The sequence below is a fragment of the Elephas maximus genome, chromosome 2 (genome assembly GCF_024166365.1).
Source record: "Elephas maximus indicus isolate mEleMax1 chromosome 2, mEleMax1 primary haplotype, whole genome shotgun sequence".
In the NCBI taxonomy this organism is placed as follows: domain Eukaryota; kingdom Metazoa; phylum Chordata; class Mammalia; order Proboscidea; family Elephantidae; genus Elephas; species Elephas maximus.
The window spans coordinates 69690199-69711920 of record NC_064820.1 but is presented as its reverse complement, the minus strand read 5'-3'; the positions used below and the strand labels follow the sequence as shown (position 1 = coordinate 69711920).

Genomic DNA, 21722 nt, shown 5'->3' with positions numbered 1-21722 from the left:
AGTGGCTGCAACAATGGGCTCAAACATAGCAACGGTTGTGAGGATGGCGCAGACCTGGTAGTGTTTCATTCTGTTGTACATAGGGTTGCTATGAGTAAGAACCAACACACGGCACCTAACAACAACGTATTTTTTAGTCTCTCTGTATTAGCAAGTGTGGGACATCCACCCAAATAGAAACACATATGGAGGACAGGTGCATATTACACAACATTTTACTTTACTAAAATATTTAAGTCTATATTATTGATTATCTGCTCCTAAGTCTATTTGCAAATTAGATTACTAGATGTAGCATATAAAGTTCAAAAGACTAAATCATCCAGAGTTTTCAGAGTACCTAGGTAATTTAATCTTGGACTAAAATAAAATGTGTTATAAAAGGCAGATATGTGGCCATGTAGCCTAATCAGGAAATCTGTGTACAATCAGGAAGGTATTCAGTTCAACTGATGCATGAAGTTACAGAGCCAAGGTCGAATAACATTTTCCAACTTCTTTTCATGTGAGGATCTTGCTATGGAAGTGCATATGAGAACCTTTGGATCTGTTCCCAGAGTTTGCATTGTTCTAATCTCAGAAAATCTGTCGGCTGGGAAAATAGGCTAAGTTCTGGCATGCATTCAAGGATGCCTAAAATTCTACTTTGTTTCTACAATGCTATGCAGTGAAATCTCTTATGGCATCATTTTTAATCATGGGGAAAGAAGTACTACTGAACATAAAAATTACATGCTTTAGTCATTAGGAATGTGTGAATTTCAGATATAATGTGGTGTTTACTAACATACAGAAATTTTTTCATAATAGTTCTTGTTAATTTAAAAGGAAATACAATTCCAAAAAAGTGGCAATTGATAATGTGTATAGATAAGATTTTTTATAGATGGGTTTAAAAAAGAATCTTGTTAGGCATTCTAGTAAGATAGCGAAAATATATATTGTCCCCAATTGCACTTTAAATATATTAGAATTCAAATAAAATGGCCCACCCAGTGCTCAGATTTTGGTTTCTAAATATAATTCTCCAGTAAGAAGAATCAGAGCTCCTTGGAGAAGTGGTTGATTCCAGGGCTGAAGAACAGAAAGTACAAGATGAGCATCTGGTACCAGGAAGTAATACGAGATGCTCAAAGCAGACTGAGAGCAAGTCAAAAGGGCACAGAATCCAACCTGAAAGAGCTCCCAATGGCCAAAGCTGGAATTATTTGAACAAAATAAATAATAGTAGTTTGGGATTATCACACACAGAACAAGATAAATATTGATAAGCCCATACTGATATAAACAAACAAGTAAATTAATAAGGAGAAGAGAGTTCTTTCTTATAGAAGAATTCCAAGTAAGAAGAGTAGAGGAATGAAGGAAGAGAAAGTCACCACTAACTCAGAAAAAATAAATAAATAAATAAATAGGCAAAATCTACCAACCCGTCACCTTCAAGTTCATTCTGACTCATGGAAACCCTATGAGACAGAGTAGAACTGCCTCATAGGGTTTCCAAGCAGTGGCTGGTGGACTTGAACTGCTGAAAGACAAGGAAAGACAGAGGAACTATCACAGATCAGAGGAGTGTGATGAGATATGACAACTAAATGTAATATGGAATTCTGGACAGGATCATAAAGGAGAAAAGGGATATTAGTAGAAAACTGATGAAACTTTAATAAGGTCTGTAGTTTAATTAACAGTATTGTACCAACATTAATTTTTTGATTTTGATAATTACACCATGGTGTCATGGACTGAATTGTTATCTCCCAAAAATATCTGTCAGCTTGGCTGGATCATGATTCCCAGTATTGCATGACTGTCTACCATTTTGTCATCTGATGTGATTTCCCACATGTTGTAAACCCTTTCACTATGATGTAATGAGATTGATTAGTGGCAGTTATTTGAATTAGATAGTGTCTGAGTGGAAATTTATTTTATTGGTTAAATGTCCCAGGAAAGTATTAAATAGAAGAACAACAACAACAACAAAACTTAGGAAGGAGGAGGAACAGAATCAGAGATGCCAAGTGAAAATATAAACCTTATAAGTGCCCTTACCTTCACTTCTTTTTTCTCCTTGTTTTGCTGCATTTTCTACTTTTTTTTGTTTTGCTGCTAAGAGTTCCCTCTTTAATTGCCTTGCTTCTTTCCGGAGCTCTTCACTATAAAGCAAAAACAGTTGTATAAGTATGTAATATACTGAGAAAGAAAGTTGTTTAACAGAAACAGGTTTGTTAGTTTTCAGGTACACTAAATGTCTAAAGCAAATAAGGTAAGTAAGGTAGGTCATTTATTTCTGTTTATGTGTATTTGTGGTATGGAAACAGACTTAAAGGATATTTAAGAGTTGTAATTTTTCTTATTTGCAATACAGTACATATTACTATAAAATATACTTTCTCTCAAATATTTCAAACATAAAATATGTGCTAAATGACCCATTTCCTTCCTCTAATTCACTTGCAAATTTGAAATTCTAGTTTCGGTTTATTATTTCATAGAAATCCTGAATCAAAACAAAATTTCTAACATAAATATTACTCACTAAACCTACACATACACAAGAATGTATCGCTTCAAAACTTCTCGAATTCTTTAACTGGAACTAGTAACTACCTTTTATTAAGCATTGTTACATGCTAGACAGCGTCAAAACTTATCTTTAAACACATTTAATACTCCTGTTTGCATATAATTTCATCCTCTGTGAAACATGATACATTAATAAAATCATGTATTAAATGCAAACAGATATGTAAATGTTGACTTCACTATAAGTCAACTTATTAAGTGACTTGTTCCCACAAGTGAGTTTTAAGGCAGAAAGTTCAAATTCATGTCTTGGGAAAAAAAATTAACTCATGTCATAAACTCTTATTCATCATGACAGCCACCTCTTTAATGATACTTCATGGTATACCAGCCCCATTTTAACCCTATTTCACTCTCTAATCATTTTTTTTAAATTTTTTATTTTGCTTTAAGTGAAAGTTTACAAATCAAGTCGGTCTCTCATACAAAAATTTATATACACCTTGCTATATACTCCTAGCTGCTGTCCCCCTAATGAGACAGCACACTCCTTCTCTATACTCTCTGCTTTCGTGTCTATTTGGCCAGCTTCTGACCCCCTTTGCCCTCTCATCTCCCCTCCAGACAGGAGCTACCCACACAGTCTCAAGTGTCTACTTGATCCAAGAAGCTCACTCTTCACCAGTATCATTTTTTATCCCACAGTCCAGTCCAATCCCTGTCTGAAGAGCTGGCTTTGGGAATGGTTCCTGTCGGGCTAACAGAAGGTCTGGGGACCATGACCTCTGCGGTCATTCTAGTCTCAGTCAGACCATTAAGTTTGGTCTTTTTATGAGAACTTGAGGTCTGCATCCACTGCTCTCCTGCTCCCTCAGGGGTTCTCTGCTGTGTTCTCTGTCAGGACAGTCATCGGTTGTACCCGGGAACCATCTAGTTCTTTTTGTCTCCGGTTGATGTAGTGTCTGGTTTATGCGGCCTTTTCAGTCTCTTGGGCTCATAATTGTCTTGTGTCTTTGGTGTTCTTCATTGTCCTTTGCTCCAGGTGGGTTGAGACCAATTGATGCATCTTAGATGGCTGCTTGCTAGCGTTTAAGACCCCAGATGCCACTCTCCAAAGTGGGATGCAGAATGTTTTCTCAATAGATTTTATTACGCCAATTGACCTAGATGTCCCCTGAAACAACGGTGCTGAAACCCCCGCCCCTGCTACACTGGCCTTCCAAGCATTCAATTTATTCAGGAAACTTCTTTGCTTTTGGTTTAGTCCAGTTGTGCTGACCTCACCTGTATTATGTGTTGTATTTCTCTTCACCTAAAATAGTTCTTGTCTACTTTCTAATTAGTGAATACGTCTCTACCTCCCTCCCTCCCCACTCTCATAACCATCAAAGAGTAGTTGCTTCTCAGTTTAAACTATTTCTAGAGTTCTTATAATAGTGGTCTCATACAATATTTATCCTTTTGCAACTGACTAATTTCACTCAGCATAATGCCTTCCAGATTCCTCCACGTCATGAAATGTTTCAGGGATTCATTGTTCTTTATCAATGCACAGTATTCCATTGTGTGAATATACCATAATGTGTTTATTCATTCATCCATTGATGGGCACCTTGGTTGCTTCCAACTTTTTACTATTGTAAACAGTGCTACAATGAACATGGGTGTGCATATACCTGTTTGTGAAAAGGCTCTTATTTCTCTAGGATACAGTACAAGAAGTGGGATTGCTGGATTGTATGCTAGTTCTATTTCTAGCTTTTTAAGGAAGCGCCAAAGTGGTTGTACCATTTCACAGTCCTACCAACAGTGTATAATTGTTCCAGTCTCTCCATAACCTCTCCAACATTTATTATTTTGTGTTTTTTGGATTAATGCCAGCCTTGTTGGAGTGAGATAGAATCTCACTGCAGTTTTGATTTGCATTTCTCTAATGGCTAATGATCATTGACATTTCCTTATGTATCTGTTAGCTACCTGAATGTCTTCTTTACCGAAGTGTCTGTTCATATCCTTTGCCCATTTTTTAGTTGGCTTATTTGTCTTTTTGTAGTTGAGTTGCTGTATCCTGTAGATCTTAGAGATAAGACGCTGATTGGAAATGTCATAGCTAAAAATGTTTCCCCAGTCTATAGGTAATCTTTTTACTCTTTTGGTGAAGTCTTTGGATGAACATAGATGTTTGATTTTTAGAAGCTCCCAGTTACCTAGTCTCTCTTCTGGTGTTTGTGCATTGTTAGTAATGTTTTGTATAATGTTTATGCCATATATTAGGCTTCTAGCATTGTCCCTATTTTTTCTTCCATACTCTTTATCATTTTAGATTTTATATTTAGGTCTTTGATCCATTTTGAGTTAGTTTTTGTACATGGTATGAGGTATGGGTCTTGTTTCATTTTTTTTCAGATGGATATCCACTGATGCCAGCACCGTTTGTTAAAGAGACTGTCTTTTCCCCATTTAACAGACTTTGGACCTTTACCAAATATCAGCTGCTCATATGCGGATGGATTTATGCCTGGATTTTCAATTCTGTTCCATTGGTGTATGCATCTGTTGTTGCAGCAGTACCAGGCTGTTTTGACTACCGTGGCAGTATAAAAGGTTCTAAAATTAGGTAGAGTGAGGACACCCACTTTGTTCTTTTTCGGTAATGCTTTTACTTATCCGAGGCCTCTTTCCCTTCCATATGAAGTTGGTGATTTGTTTCTCCATTTCATTAAAAAATGTTGTTGGAATTTGGATCAGAATTGCGTTGTGCCTATAGAAGGTTTTTGGCAGAACAGACATTTTTACAATGTTAAGTCTTCCTATCCATGAGCAAGGTGTTTTCCCACTTACGTAGGTCTCTTTTGGTTTCTTGCAGTACTGTCTTGTAGTTTACTTTGTATAGGTCTTTTACGTCTCTGGTAAGATTTATTCCTAAGTATTTTACCTTCTTGGGGGCAACTGTAAATGGAATTGATTTGGTGATTTCCTCCTCAGTGTTCTTTTTGTTGATGTAGAGGAATCCATCTGATTTTTGTATGCTTATCTTATATTCTGATACTCTGCTGAACTCCTCTATTAGTTTCAGTAGTTTTCTGGAGGATTCCTTAGGGTTTTCTGTGTATAAGATCATGTCATATGCAAAGAGAGATATTTTACTTCTTCCTTACCAATCTGGATGCCCTTTATTTCTTTATCTAGCCTAATTGGTCTGGCTAGGATCTCCAGCACAATGTTGAATAAGAGTGGTGATAAAGGGCATCCTTGTCTGGTTCCTGATCTCAAGGGGAATGCTTTCATGCTCTCTCCATTTAGGATGATGTTGGCTGTTGGCTTTGTATAAATGCCCTTTATTATGTTGAGGAATTTTCCTTCTATTCCTATTTTGCAGAGAGTTTTTATCATGAATCAGTGTTGGACTTCGTCAAATGCCTCTTCTGCATGAATTGATAAGATCATGTGGTTCCTGTCTTTTATTTATATGATGGATTACATTGTTTTTCTAATGTTGAACCATGTTGGTATGAATCCCACTTGGTCATGGTGAATTATTGTTTTGATATGTTGTTGAATTCTATCGGTTAGAATTTTGTTGAGGATTTTTGTATCTAAGTTCATGAGGGATATAGGTCTATAATTTTCTTTTTTTGTGGTGTCTTTACCTGGTTTTGTTATCAGGGATATGGTGGCTTCATAGAATGAGTTTGGGAGTATGCTGTCGTTTTCTACACTCTGAAATACCTTTAGTAGTAGTGGTTTTAACTCTTCTCTGAAAGTTTGGTAGAACTCTGCAGTGAAACTATCAAGGCCAGGGCTTTTTTTTGTTGTTGTTGTTTTTGGGAGTTTTTAAATTACTTTTTCAATCTCTTCTTTTGTTATGGGTTTATTTAGTTGTTTTATCTCTGTGTCAGTTTAGGTAGGCAATGTATTTCTAGAAATTCACCCATTTCCTCTAGGTTTTCAAATCTGTTAGAGTATAATTTTTTGTGGTAATATTCTTTCAGTTTTAGTTGTGTCTGTTGTAGCATTGCCCATCTCATTTCTTATTCAGGTCATTTGCTTCCTCTCCTGTTTTCCTGTCAGTTTGGCCAATGGTTTATCAATTTTGTTAATTTTTTCAAAGAACCAGCTTTTGGTCTTGTTTATTCTTTGAATTGTTTTCCTGTTCTCTATTTCATTTAATTCTGCTCTAATTTTTATCATTTGTTTTCTTCCGGTGACTGAGGGTTTCTTTTGTTGCTATCTTTTTATTTGTTCAAGTTGTAGGGATAATTCTTTGATTTTGGCCATTTCTTCTTTTTGGATGTGTGTATTTATTGATATAAATTGACCTCTGAGCACTATTTTCGCTGTGTCCCAAAGGTACTGATAGGAAGTGTTTTCATTCTCACTGGATTCTATGAATTTCTTTATTCCATCCTTGATGTCTTCTATAACCCAGTCGTTTTTGAGCAGGGTATTGTTCAGCTTCCAAGTGTTTGATTTCTTTTCCCAGCTTTTTCTATTATTGATTTCTACTTTTATGGCCTTATGGTCAGAGAAGATGCTTTGTCATATTTCGATATTTTGGATTCTGCTAAGGCTTGCTTTATGACCTAATATGTGGTCTATTCTACAGAATGTTCCATGTGTGTTGGAAGAGAAAGTGTACTTGGTTGCTGTTGAGTGGAGTGTTCTGAATATATCTAGGAGGTCAAGTTGGTTGATTGTGGCATTTAGATCTTCTGTGTCTTTATTCAGCTTCTTTCTGGATGTTCTGTCCTTCACTGAAAGTGGTGTGTTGAAGTCTCCTACTATAATTGTGGCGCTGTCTCACTTTCCAATGCTGTTAGAGTTTGTTTTACATATCTTGCAGCCCTTTAACTGGGTATATAAATATTTAGTATGGTTATATCCTCCTGGTGTATTGTCCCTTTAATCATTATAGTGTCCCTCCTTATCTTTTGTGGTAGATTTAAAGTCCACTTTTTCAGAAATTAATATTGCCACTAATGCTCTTTTTGATTGTTGTTTGCTTGACATATTTTTTTCCATTCTTTGAATTTGTTTGTTTTTGTCTCTAACTCTAAGGTGTGTCTCTTGTAGGCAGCATATAGACAGATCGTGTTTTTTTATCCTTCTGCCACTCTGTGTCTCTTTATTGGTGCATTTAGTCTATTTACATTCAGCATAATTATGGATAGGTACGAATTTAGTGCTGTCATTTTGATGTCTTTGTATATTGTTGCCAGTTTCTTTTTCTCCCTTAATTTTTTGTACTGAGTAGTTTATATATTGTCTTTTCCTCTTATTCATTGTACTTGATTTTGTTTCTGCTGAGTATTATTTTATTTTATTTTATTTTATTTTGATAAGTAGGATTGTTAGTCTCCTTTGTGGTTACCTTAATATTTACCCCTATTTTTGTAAGTTTAAAACTAACTTTTATTTCTTTATATCAACTTGTCTTCCTCTCCATATGAAAGACCTATGACTACATTTCTTAGTCCCTCTTTATTGTTTTAATGTTTTCTTTTACATAATGACATTGGTGTTTCCCTGTTTTGAGCATTTTTTTAATCTTGATTTATTTTTGTGATTTCTGTGTCTGGGTTGACATCTGATTGCTCTGTCCACTGTTCTAGTCTTGGGTTGATATCTGATATTATTGATTTTCTAACCAGTGAACTCCTTTTAGTATTTCTTGTATTTTTGGTTTGGTTTTTACGAATTCCCTAAACTTCTGTTTATCTGGAAATGTCCTAATTTCACCTTCATATTTGAGAGACAGTTTTGCTGGATATATGATTCTTGGATGGCAATTTTTTTCCTTCAATGCTTTATATAAGTCATCACACTGCCTTCTTGCCTGCATGGTTTCTGCTGAGTAGTACGAGCTTATTCTTATTGACGCTCCTTTGTAGGTGACTTTTAGTTTATCCCTAGCTGCTCTTAAAATTCTCTCTTTATCTTTGGTTTTGGTAAGTTTGATTAGAATATGTCTTGGTGACTTTCCTTTAAGATCTACCTTATGTGGTGTTCAATGAGCATCTTGGGTAGATACCTTCTCATCTTTCACAATATCAAGGAAGACTTCTGCCAACAAATCTTCAACAATTCTCTCTGTGTTTTCTGTTATCACTCCCCATTCTGGTACTCCAATCAAATTGTAGGTCATTTCTCTTGATATAGTCCCACATGATTCTTAAGGATTCATTTTTTCAAATTTTTTAATCTGAGTTTTCTTCAAATATATTGGTGCCAAGTGCTTTATCTTCAATCTTACCAATTCTGCCTTCCATTTGGTCAGTTCTGCTCCTCTGACTTTCTATTGAGTTGTCTAATTCTGTAATTTTATTGTTAATCTTCTGAATATCTGGCTGCTGTCTCTCTATGCATTCTTGCAGCTTATTAAATTTTTCACTATGTTCTTGAATAGCCTTTTTAATTTCTTCAACTGCTTTATCTGTGTGTTCCTTGGCTTGCTCTGTGTAATGCCTGATCTCCTTCTTGATCTCATTCCTGATGTCTTGCTGAGTTTTGTATATTAATCTTTTGTACCCTGCATCTGGTAATTCCAGAAAGGAACCTTCATCCAGAAGATCCCTTGATTCTTTGTTTTCAGAGGTTGTTGAAGTGATTATGGCCTGCTTCTTTATGTGATTTGACACTGACTGTTGTCTCTGAGCCATCTATAAGTTATTGTATTAGTTTACTTTATGTTTGCTTACCATATCCTAGCTTCTCGCTTTGTTTTGTTTTGATATGTCCAAACAGGTTGCCTGAGTGAGCTAGCTTGATTATTTTTGCCTTTGAAGCTCTAACGTCCTGTCATCAGATGGCTAGGGCTGTTACCAGGCATATAAGCCTAGGAGTCCATTCACTTTTCTTGTATGCATTCAGCTCAGGTGTCCAGGTAGTTGGTCAAAAAGCGTGTAGTATAGGCTGTGTCCTACAGTCTTAGAGGGGCATGCGTGATTGGTATAGGTTCTGGTGCCTGGTTGCATCACGGGGTCATGCTCTGAACAAGGCAGGGGGCTGACAACCATCCCCCGGGTGTCTGTGAAGAAAGTGCATCCCTGTTCCCTACAGCACACAGGTGGGTGGGTTCTGTAGATGGACCTTGGGCATCCAATGCTTTTGGTTGTAAGGACTGGGAGGTACCAGATATCTTTGGACCCGTCATGGGTGGCTGGGTGACCTGAGTGGAGCCACCAATCCTTAGGCCCCTGATGTGGGTAGGTAAGGAACCTGTTTAATAGGCAAAGCGGTGTCAAACATCAAACACCTCTCCACTGCATAGCTGAAATAGTTGCAGTCTGCCAACAAGGGCCTATTGTCCTGAAATAGGCCCACACAAGTCCATGCAGGGGGGAAAGGTATTCAAAGTCCACAGGCCATTTATCCCTGGACAGGAGCTGCTTCTGTCCTGAGCTCCCCAGGTCAATGGAGCTGGCAGGTTATCTTTTCAAAATTGTGAATTTATTCCTTCTCCAAGGCTGGTAGAATGGCTCAGAGCACACAACAGGACCTATTTCAGGCCCAGGGAAATCAACAGCCACTGAAGCCAACTTGGGGCCTGGGGGCACCGCAAAATATATGCAAGTACTTAGCTTTTGCCACAAGCGCTGTTCTTCTCTGTTTCTGGAGGTGTGAGTATTCTGTGTGGCCTACTAAGGAAACTGCGGCTGAATGCTACGAATAGCCCACCGTCGCCTGAGGGTTCTCGGCGATTCAGGTCTGGCAGCTCCTCTCTGCTTCTTAACCGTCTCTCCCTCCCCCTATTCCTCAGTCCGTTTTCTAACTTTGCCTTTGATGTTCAGGGCTCCTATACTGTTATAAACATAATCATTTCTCTTGTTTTTTCAGGTCTTTGTTGTAAGAGGGATCACCAGAAGTGTCTGACTACTCCGTCATCTTGGCCCCACCTTCTCTCTAATCATTCTTGATGTTATGGTCACCTATCTTCATTGGCACCCTTATTTCTCTTGACTCCTTTATCCTTCTGGATACATCATAGTCACCTATAAGAACTTGTTAACAACATAACCTGGGGTACAGACCCTCAGAGGATATGATTCTCAGTTATGGGTTCTCATCCCATAATTCCTGGCATTTTTCACATCTCCATACTTTGTACACTGGCATTTTAATCTAATCTCAACATGAGCTACAATTTCTACATGAATTAATTCCAAATTTAGATGTTTTGCCCAAATTTTGTTAATATGATTCTATCTGATACACATTTCCATGAAGATCAGTGATGTCCAGTAGAAATATAATGTAAGACACACATGCAATTTTAAGTTTCCTAAGTCACATTAAAAAAAAGTAAATGGAAACAGGTGAAGTTAATATTAGTTACTTATTTTAACTTGACATATCCAAGATATTATTTTAACATGCAATCAAAATAAAAATGTTAATGTAATGTTTTATTCTTTTTTTGTAATAAATCTTCAAAAGTCCCCTGTGTATTTTATACCTACAACATGTTGTGGGTTGAATTATGTTCCCCAAATAAGATATGTTCAAGTCCTAGCCTGTGGTACCTGTAAATGTGACCTTATGTGGGGACAGAGTTTTGCAGAATTTGTCAAGTTAATATAAGGTCATACTGAATTAGGGTGGGCACGAATCCAGTGACTGGTGACCTTATAAGAAATGTGAACACAGAGACACAGATACACAAGGAGAATACTATATGAAGATAGAGGCAGAAATTGGAGTGATGTGTCTATAAACCAAGCAACGCCAAGTGTTGCTAGCAACTGCCACAAACTAAAACAGCCATGGAACAGATTCTCCCCCAGAACCTTCAGAAGAAAATAACCCTGCTGAAACTTATTTTGAATTTCTAGCCTCCAGAACTGGGAAAGAATAAATTTCTGTGGTTTTAAGCTACCCAGTTTGTGGTAGTTATTATGGCAGCCCTCAAAAACTAATACAAAGCACATCTCAATTCAGACTAGCCACATATCAAGGGCTCAAATCTAGATGGACAGTGCAGGCTAGATGTTTCAACATAATTACAAACATTCTATGTCCAAAATTGAAGTCATCTCCTTCCTGCCCAAATCTATTCCTTTTCCTGAAATCCCTATTTGATCATAGAAGCACTATTCTAATGACCAGACTTTAAACTTTCTCTTGGACTACCCCAACCATACCTCTCACTGGATTAGTACTGAAAGTCCATAATTTTGAGATCTCTCACGTAAAATGGCTCCTCTCAACTGTAACCATCAATGACTAATTTAGACTCTCATTATGTAATTTCTCAGAAAAATGCAACTGCTTACTGCATCTTATAGTTACAGGAGCACAATTTTGGAATCTCATATTTAGTTGGCAAGAGGAAAAAATGAAACTGCACCATCCCTGCACCGGAAACAGCAACCACATATTTGCCCTATCCCCAGCTTTTTATTATGCTTGTTTAAAATTATTTAATTTGATAAGTAATTCAGGAATATAGATGTTTTTTGAAGACTAACTGTTCGGAGCTGAGATTTATATGAAAGTTGGCAGGGAAATGCATGATGGCTGAACAAGCTGGTTCTGTTGTTATTGTTAGGTGCCACTGAGTTGGTTCCAACTCATAGTGACTCTGTGTACCACAGGATGAGACACTGCCCAGTCCTGCACCATCCTTATACTCGTTATGGTTGAGCTCATTGTTGCAGCCACTGTGTCAGTCCACCTCGTTGAGGGTCTTCCTCTTTTCCACTGACCCTGTACTTTACCAAGCATGATGTCCTTCTCAAGGGGCTGATCCCTCCTTACACCATGTCCAAAGTATGTAAGACGCAGTCTCACCATCCTTGTTTCTAAGGAGAATTCTGGTTGTATTTCTTCCAAGACAGATTTGTTTTTTCTTTTGGCACTCCATGGTATACTCAATATCCTTCGCCAACATCACAATTCAAAAGTGTCAGTTCTTCTTTGGTCTTCCTTATTCATCGTCTCACCTTCACATGCATATGATAGCTTGTGTCAGGTGCACAATAGTCTTCAAGGTGACATCTTTGCTTTTCAACACTTGAAAGAGATCCTTTGCAGCAGACTTGCCCAGTGCAATGTGTGTTTTGATTTCTTTACTGCTGCTTCCATGGGTGTTGATTGTGGATCCAAGTAAAATGAAATCCTTGACAACTTCAATCTTTTCTCCGTTTATCATGATGTGGCTTATTGGTCCAGTTGTGAGGATTTTTGTTTTCTTTATGTTGAAGTGTAATCCATACTGAAGGCTGTGGTCTTTGATCTTCATCAGTAAGTGATTCAAGTCCTCTTCACTTTCAGCAAGCAAGGTTGTGTCATCTGCAAATCGCAGGTTGTTAATGAGTCTTCCTCCAATCCTGATGTCCTGTTCTTCTTCATATAGTCCAGCTTTTCAGATTATCTGCTCAGCGTACAGACTGAATAAATATGGTGAAAGGATACAACCTTCACACACACCTTTTCTGACTTTAAACCAATCAGTATCCCCTTGTTCTGTCTGAACATCTGCCTCTTGATCTATGTACAGGTTCCTCATGCACACAATTAAGTGTTCTGGAATTCCCATTCTTCACAGCGTTATCCATAATTTGTTATGATCCACAGTCGAATGCCTTCGCATAGTCAATAAAACACAGGTAAACATCTTTCTGTTATTCTCTGTTTTCATATCCTTCGCTCCAGGTCCTCTTCTTAATCTGGCCTGAATTTCTGGCAGTTCCCTGTCAACATACTGCTGTAGCCGCTTCTGAATGATCTTGAGCAATATTTTGCTTGTGTGTGGTATTAATGACATCGTTTGATAATTTCTGCATTCAATGGCATCACCTTTCTTGGGAATGGGCATAAATATGGATTTCTTCCAGTCGGGTGGCCAGGTAGCTGTCGTCCATATTTCTTGGCATAGAGGAGTGAGCACTTCCAGCACTGTATCCGTTTGTTGAAACATCTCAATTGGTATTCCGTCAATTCCTGAAGCCTTGTTTTTTGCAAATGCCTTCAGTGCAGCTTGGACTTCTTCCTTCAATATCATTGGTTTCTGATCATATGCTACCTCCTGAAATGGCTTCCAGCATCACAGAAACACACAAGCCACCACAGAACAACAAATTGACAGACAAGTGGTAGTTTCTACAAATACTAGCTATTATTATGTAGGTTATATGTTCAAAATAGCACTACTAGTAAGGGCTATTTGTCTTGTTGGAAAATTTCTTTATTCTCTTTCTTACTGTTAATAAATAGAACCTCTATATATGGAGATCAACTTTGCTCATAATTTTAAAAAGACAATGAACATAGAATGCTTGCTTTTCAAAATGTATCCTTAAATAGTCAAAGAGTTAGATACACTATTGAAGTAACCATAGTAAAATACAAAGTGAACAATGATAAATAAAAACTCAAAAAAGACAAAGGGAGACAGAGAAGGGTAGGTCTACACAGATTATTCGAAACTGCTTCATTACATTGAATGTTTCAAGTGATTGAGGATTTGCAACATTGTCAATATCTTTCAGATTATTCAAACAACACCATTTGTTAATACTTGTGGAATTCATAACTCTTGGAATGAAGTATAAGGTTTTTAGACTAGTCTTTAGATCACAGTCTAATTTTAGAGTTCCTAATCTTATATTCTCTGGAATACAGTCCTATCCACTGGCACTAGAATATGTTTAAATCTGTTAAAAATGAGAATGAAAATTATAATGTTGGAGTATGTATCACTCATACTGCCAAAGTATGGGCTTGCTTAAAAGTCCAGGCAGTATCTTCTTGGCCATCTCAGAGTCTAGTTTCTGCTTGAACGGTAAAAGAAATGGTTTGAATATATTGCCATTAACTCTAAGTTCATTAATATATATATTTTTCCTGATAGTCCGTTGGGGAAGAAAAAAAAAAAAAAAAAAAGAACATTGCCATCAAGTTGATTCCAACTCATAACGACCCTATAGATCTGAGTAGAACTGCCCCATAGGGTTTCCAAGGGGCAGCTGGTAGATTCCAGCTGCTGATCTTTCGATTTGCAGCCCAGCTCTAAACCACTTAGCTAGGGCTCCTTTCCTGATAGTTACGTTTCCAATTTGAGTTCATCTGAATTTAAACGGTTTATGTGACATCATCATTATCCACCAGATACACATTATATATATATATACACACACACACACACGCTCGCACACATATATACATATCACTTAAGATCATTCGAAAGGGGCTGCAGCAGTACATCGACAGGGAACCGCCAGAAATTCAAGCTGGATTCAGAAGAGGATATAGAATGCGGGATATCATTGTTGAAGTCAGATGGATTCCGGGTGAAAGCAGAGAATACCGGAGAGATGTCTTCCTGTGTTTTACTGACTATGCAAAGGCATTCGACTGTGTGGATCCTAACAAATTATGGACAACATTGTGAAGAATGGGAATTTCACAACACTTAATTGTGCTCATGCAGAGCCTGTACATAGACCAAGAGGCAGTTGTTGGAACAGAACAAGGGGATACTGAGTGGGTCAGGGCTGTATTCTTTCACCATACTTATTCAATCTGCACACTGAGCAAATAATCCGAGAAGCTGGACTATACAAAGAAAAACAGGGCATCAGGATTGAAGGAAGGCTCATTAACAACCTGCATTATGAGGTGACACAATCTTGCTTGCTGAAATTGAAGAGGACTTGAAGCACTTACGGATGAAGATCAAAGACCATAGCCTTCAGTATGGATTACACCCCAACATAAAGAAAACAAAAATCCCTAAAACTAGACCAATAAGCAAAATCATGATAAATGGATAAAAGATTGAAGTTGTCAAAAATTTCATTTTACTTGGATCCACAATCAACACCTATGGAAGCAGCAGTCAAGAAATCAAACCATGCACTGCACTGGGCAAATCTGATGCAATAGACCTGTTTTAAGTGTTAAAAACCAAAGATGTCACCTTGAAGACTAAGGTGTGCCTGACCCAGGTCATGGTGTTTTCAATTGCCTCATATGTACAGGAAAGCTCAACAATGAATAAGGAAGACCGAAGAAGAACTGATGCCTTTGAACTGTGCTGTTGGAGAAGAATATTGAATATACCATGGACTGCCGGAAGAATGAACAAATCTGTTTTGGAAGAAGTACAACCAGAATGTTCCTTAGAAGCAAGAATGGCATGACTACATCTCACATACCTTGGACATGTTGCCAGGAGGGATCAGTCCCTGGAAGATATCATGCTTGGTAAAGTAGAGAGTGAGCAAAAAAGAGGAAATCTCTCAATGAAATGGATTTACACAGTGGCTGCAACAATGGACTCAAGCATAACAAAAGATCATGAGAATGGCCCAGTACCAGAACAGTGTTTCTTTCTGTTGTGCACAGGGTGGCTGAGTCGATGGCACCTAATGACAATAACACACACATACATGTACTCTTATATATACATATATATAAGTACATATATACACATATATATGTTTTATCTGGTAAATCTTTAATGTGCTCTGTTCCAATGGAACCCCCTCCCTTTTTTTTTTAAACCAGCCCGATAAAATAGCAGCTGTGGTGCAATGAATTGCTTAATATGGCTCTTCAAGCCAGTCTTTTAATTACCATGAAATGTTTGGGTGGGCCCATGCTAATAAGGTATATGGAACCCTAATGAGGGGATTGGTCAGTTTTGGCATCCTGCTAGGCTTAAAATGAGCCACGGCAGAGGAGGGTGGATCTCCGTACCACCCAGAAAGAACAGCCAGAAGTGGAGCACATATGTTGGACCCAGGTTCCCTTTCCTGAAAACCTCCAGGAACCAGGAGACAGAGGGAGAGAGAGAGGCAGAGTTGTTAACACAGAAGACCAGGAGATGGCAAGAAGCAGCAGCAGAGATATCTCGCCCACGGAGCAAGAAAGCTGAGTACCTTCAGGTAGGAGGCTTGCTGGAGGAGTAGAGTGCCTCTGGGCACTTGGTGGAACTAGGTTTGCCAACCCATGGAGCTAGAGATGAGGGCCTTCAGGCCAAGGCTTACTGGCAGAGTGGGGTACCTCTGGGCACTTCTTGGCAGAGCTAAAAGCTTTGTAACACTTGCCTAAGCAGAGAAGAGGCCGAGGGCCTGACAGAGGTGTGCCTGTGGGCATGGCTAAGAAGAGGCTGACCTGATGGAAGAATTTTATCCTGAGCATTCCTGGACTTGAATTGTAACCTGTCACTTTCCTAATAAACCCTGTAACTGTGAGTACAGTCTATGAGTTCTGTGTGACCACTGCAATGAATTATTAAACCCAGCAGAGAAGTAGAGAGTGGTGTGGGTTGGTGTCAGAATTGGTAAAGAATGTGGAGAGAGGTGGCATGTCTGAATTCTGCCTCATAGGAATCAGACTTGGGCTGTTGATTTTTCTTCTCCTTTGCAAAGTTAGAAGAGGTCAGATGCCGACCCCACACCATTTTTACAGTAGACTAGAAATTATAGTAGTCTTTATGTATTTAGTGATGGCAAAAGAATTACTAATTCATTCATTAATTTCTGAAACATTTATTATTTGTACAGTACCATGCTGTGTACTAGCACAGAAATCAAGATGAATAAGGAGGGAAGGGAACCTAACTTTATATCAGTTACATCTCTCACCACTTAATCCTCTCAATAACTTGTGATACAGGCATTGGACTGATAAAAAAGCTGACCCTTATGGGGATTGAATACCTTGCCTGAAATCACATAGGAAGTAATAAAGCTAGAAACTAAAAATGGAACTGTATGAATTCTAAAGTCTATGCTCCTTCCATGATGGTACACTGACACCTTAAGATAGTCTTCAAGGCCTAAAATCCAAGGAGGGATATAAACCATGTACGTAAATAATAAGATTACAAGTAAAATGCAGTAACTGCCATGATAATGAAATGACCAAAGCATTTTGGAGTTCATGAAGGAAAGATTACTGCAGGCTAAATAAGGAATGACTTCACAGAGGAGGCATTTGAATTGGGCCCTGAAAGATACATAGGAATCAGCCATGTGGAGATACAGTGGAGGGGCATTCAAGCAGTACATCTGAACAAAGGCAGAAAGGTGTGAAAACATAGACTGCACATTAAAACATGAGGTATTTGGCTACACTATGACAAATTCAAAAGGAGTGGGAGACAGTATTGAAGATAGAGCTAGGAAGCGAATCTGGGGCAAAGTGTAAATGTCAAGCATTTGTAATTAGTCAAGGAGAGAATGTTTTCTTTAAATTGAGCCATGCCCTTGAGCTTCCATTTTTTATTTTTTACAATCAAATTTCTTAACTGCTTTTATTGACTTAATTTTACCCAACAATCATCCATTTTAACGCCTTGCTAGTAAACAACTACTCTTTAAATATAGCTCTCTCAAATGTAGCCTATAGCCTCCTAATCACAAATTCTAATGGCTTACCTTTAGACTGTATCTTAGATCTTTAAAAGAATGACACTTTGTTGACCACCATACCTCTCTTCTCCTTTGCCATCTCAGACAGTGCCATGCCAGATCTCCTTCTATCTCTTTGATATTCTTTGTTTCCACTGACTTTACTTTGTATTAGTTTTCTAGGGCACCCATAACAAAGTAGCACAAACTGAGTGACTTAAAACATAAGAAATTTATTCTCTCACAGTTCTGTAGGCTGGAAGTCTGATTTTGGGATGTCAGCAGGGCCATGGTCCCCCTAAACCTCTAGGGGAAGATACTTCTTGTCTCCTCCAGCTTCTGGTAGCCTCAAGTATTCCTTGGTTTGTGGCAATCTCTGCCTGTCTCTTCACATGGTCATTTTCCCTTTTTGTCTAAGTCTCTTCTTCTTATAAAGATACCAATCATATAGGATTAGGGCCCGCCCTACTCCAGTATGACCTCATGTTAACTAATTATGTCTGCAAAGACCAATTATTACAGGCCTTATATTTCCATAAAAGGTCGCATTCATGGAAACCGGGGATTAGGACTTCAACACATGTTTTGGGGGGACACGATTCAACCCATAACACACCTCCTGTCCTTCAAATTTATGTGCTTCTCAGTAGTCCAGCCTCACTCCTCTTTTTTCCTTACAAATTTCATCCACATTCAGGGCTTTAATTCCACTTTTCTTAATAGAAAAAGTGTATATATTAAGATCTTTCACCTGATGCTCTACACATTTCCACTATCATGCTTAAATTCCCATTTCCAAATGTCAGATGGACACTTCCCTTAGGTATTCCACAAATGGATCAAAATTACCAAGTCAGAATGATCATTTTGGCTTCTTAAAAAATAACACCTTATTCCTTTCTTTCTTATTTCTGATAAATCCACCAGAATTCTTCTGGTTGTCAGGCTCATCTTCTAAGATTACTTCCTTACTTTCTATGGCCAATTATTGGTCACACCTTTCCTTCTTCCTTTACTAAGTATTTTCTTTTCTGTGGTTGGTGACAGTCTAGTTTGGGCCCTCCCTACATCCTCTTGACCTCATTATTACAACAGACTCCTCCCTGGTACACCTACCTCTAATCTGACCTTTCTTCCATTCACTTTGTACACTTCTGCCAAATCCTACAATTCTACTCCCCTGATCTTCATGACTCCATAAATCCTACTGAATTATGTACTAATTTCTTTCCCAAGCATTTAAGTCCCTTTCATGACTTAGCTTCAAACTACTTTTTCAGCTTTGTCTCCTACATATAGCCACGGCTGCAAACCAAAAGGCTGGCAGTTCAAATCCATCAACCACTCCGTGGAAATCCTATAGGGCAGTTCTACTCTGTCCTATAGGGTCACTATGAGTCAGAATTGACACGATGACAATGGGTTTCTGGTTATCCTCTACAGTTACTCTAAATTCCAGCCAAACACAGTATAACAATTACCTTTGCAAACTTTGAGCTTTAGCACACCTACTGAATTCTTCTGCAAATAGCCTGCTCACATAAATAACACGCACATATATAACACACGGAAATGATGAAAAAAGTTCTGGGATAGTGCACCCATGCATATACTACACATATCTCGTGACATTTCCAGAAGTGAATTTCAGCCTCATTTACCCTCATTCAACAGTCCAAAAATGTTACTTTTTGATCATATTTGTATAATAAAGGTACAAGCCATGGTCAAGAAGTAAGGGATTGAGCTTGGTGTACTGGGTAATTGGAAAATAAACAAAACTGTGCATTTGCTCTGGGGCAGTTTACAGCTGGGTCTGAGAGTGGTGGAGTTCCTTATAGTCATTCTGCACCCAGGTATGTCACACCAAAGACAGGCAGAGGGTCCAGCAGAGGGCTATGCACAGGGCTGCCACAGCCCAAGCATGGGCTGGACCACAGTGGGCAGGGGTCGATGCCCATGTACACCTGGGTCCGGTAATGCCAGCCCCATGTGAGGCCAGGTGGAAAGATGGTGAGGGTGTAGACATGCACTGCCTGGCCCCACAGGGCTCCTGAGTAGCCAAGTTGGACCCACCTCATCTGAGTGAGGGATGCATAACCCCTCTGTACTTCCTGGGTCCAGCTGCCCTGGCGAGGATTATTTCTGGAGTAGAAAAAGTGGTTTCTTCCTGCATTGAAGAAAGCAGTTTGCAAAGCAGGAAAGAAATTCTGCCAACAGAGGGGCTGTTTTAGAAACTCGAGGGTAGGCTGGTGAGGGTCCGCTGCTGGGAACCAAACCTCTGAGTCAAGAGGCACCAAGGTGAAGACTTAACATTAAATCCATTGGATAGAAAAAAAACAAAAACTGAAGTCAGCAACATGTAAAAAAATATTGATATAGCATTTCATGAAAATAACACAGGGAGGGTATGTGGTATGCAAAAAATGTATAATATACGCATTATTTGCACAAAAACCTGGTACTCCTTTGTTCATGTCATTTCTATTATTTAAAATCTCCTTTCTCTCCTACTTTGGTCTACTAAAATCTTCCTCAATTTTCAAGGATTTATAGAGAAAATGGCACTTGAGCATAGTTTTGGAGTAAGTATGTCAACCTCACTGAGTCTCAGTTTTCTCATCTATAAATTGTGGCTATATATTATAACAAGGCTGAGGCAAAGATTAAGGGTTAATATGAGTAAGCTCACTATTAGGTGCTTAGAAGGCAGTTATTTTTATGATCAGAATACAGTACAACTAATTCATAACTGTTTTAACTTAAATTATACTGGCAATTTAAATAATTAAGACACTTGTAAAAACCAGTGATAATATACTATTTACTACATTATTAGAGCTATCTACTGTCATCAATGGGTCGCTTTTTTCTTTTTTTTTTTATAACTTTTATTAAGCTTCAAGTGAACGTTTACAAATCCAATCAGTCTGTCATATATAAGTTTACATACATCTCACTCCCTACTCCCACTTGCTCTCCCCCTCTTGAGTCAGCCCTTTCAGTCTCTCCTTTCTTGACAATTTTGCCGGCTTCCCTCTCTCTCTATCCTCCCATCCCCCCTCCAGACAAGAGTTGCCAACACAATTTCAAGTGTCCACCTGATATAATTAGCTCACTCTTCATCAGCGTCTCTCTCCCACCCGCTGACCAGTCCCTTTCATGTCTGATGAGCTGTCTTCGGGGATGGTTCCTGTCCTGTGCCAACAGAAGGTCTGGGGACCATGGCCGCCGGGATTCCTCTAGTCTCAGTCAGACCATTAAGTTTGGTCTTTTTATGAGAATTTGGGGTCTGCATCCCACTGATCTCCTGCTCCCTCAGGGGTCCTCTGCTGTGCTCCCTGTCAGGGCAGTCATCGATTGTGGCCGGGCACCAACTAGTTCTTCTGGTCTCAGGATGATGTAGGTCTCTGGTTCATGTGGCCCTTTCTGTCTCTTGGGCTCTTAGTTGTCGTGTGGCCTTGGTGTTCTTCATTTTCCTTTGCTCCAGGTGGGTTGAGACCAATTGATGCATCTTAGATGGCTGCTTGTTAGCAGTTAAGACCCCAGACGCCACATTCCAAAGTGGGATGCAGAATGATTTCATAATAGAATTATTTTGCCAATTGACTTAGAAGTCCCCGCAAACCTTGTTCCCCAGACCCCCGTGCTTGCTCCGCCGACCTTTGAAGCATTCATTTTATCCCGGAGACTTCTTTGCTTTTGGTCCTGTCCAATTGAGCTGACCTTCCATGTATTGAGTGTTGTCTTTCCCTTCACCTAAAGCAGTTCTTATCTACTGATTAATCAATAAAAAACCCTCTCCCACCCTCCCTCCTTCCCCCCCTCGTAACC

The 21722-nt window shown here is 38.7% G+C and overlaps 1 protein-coding gene across 5 annotated transcripts in view; it reads right to left on the bottom strand.

The window, feature by feature from the left end:
• Positions 1–21722, bottom strand: part of CWC27 (CWC27 spliceosome associated cyclophilin) — a 255184-nt gene that overhangs the window by 110829 nt on the left and 122633 nt on the right. For all 5 annotated transcript variants that reach the window (XR_007514683.1, XM_049864413.1, XM_049864420.1 and 2 more), the window contains one exon: positions 2056–2159. Coding sequence is in view for 4 of the 5 variants with exons in the window: in XM_049864413.1 (XP_049720370.1) it covers positions 2056–2159 (104 nt within the window). In the remaining variant the exon portion in view is untranslated. The remainder of the gene's footprint in view (positions 1–2055; positions 2160–21722) is intronic.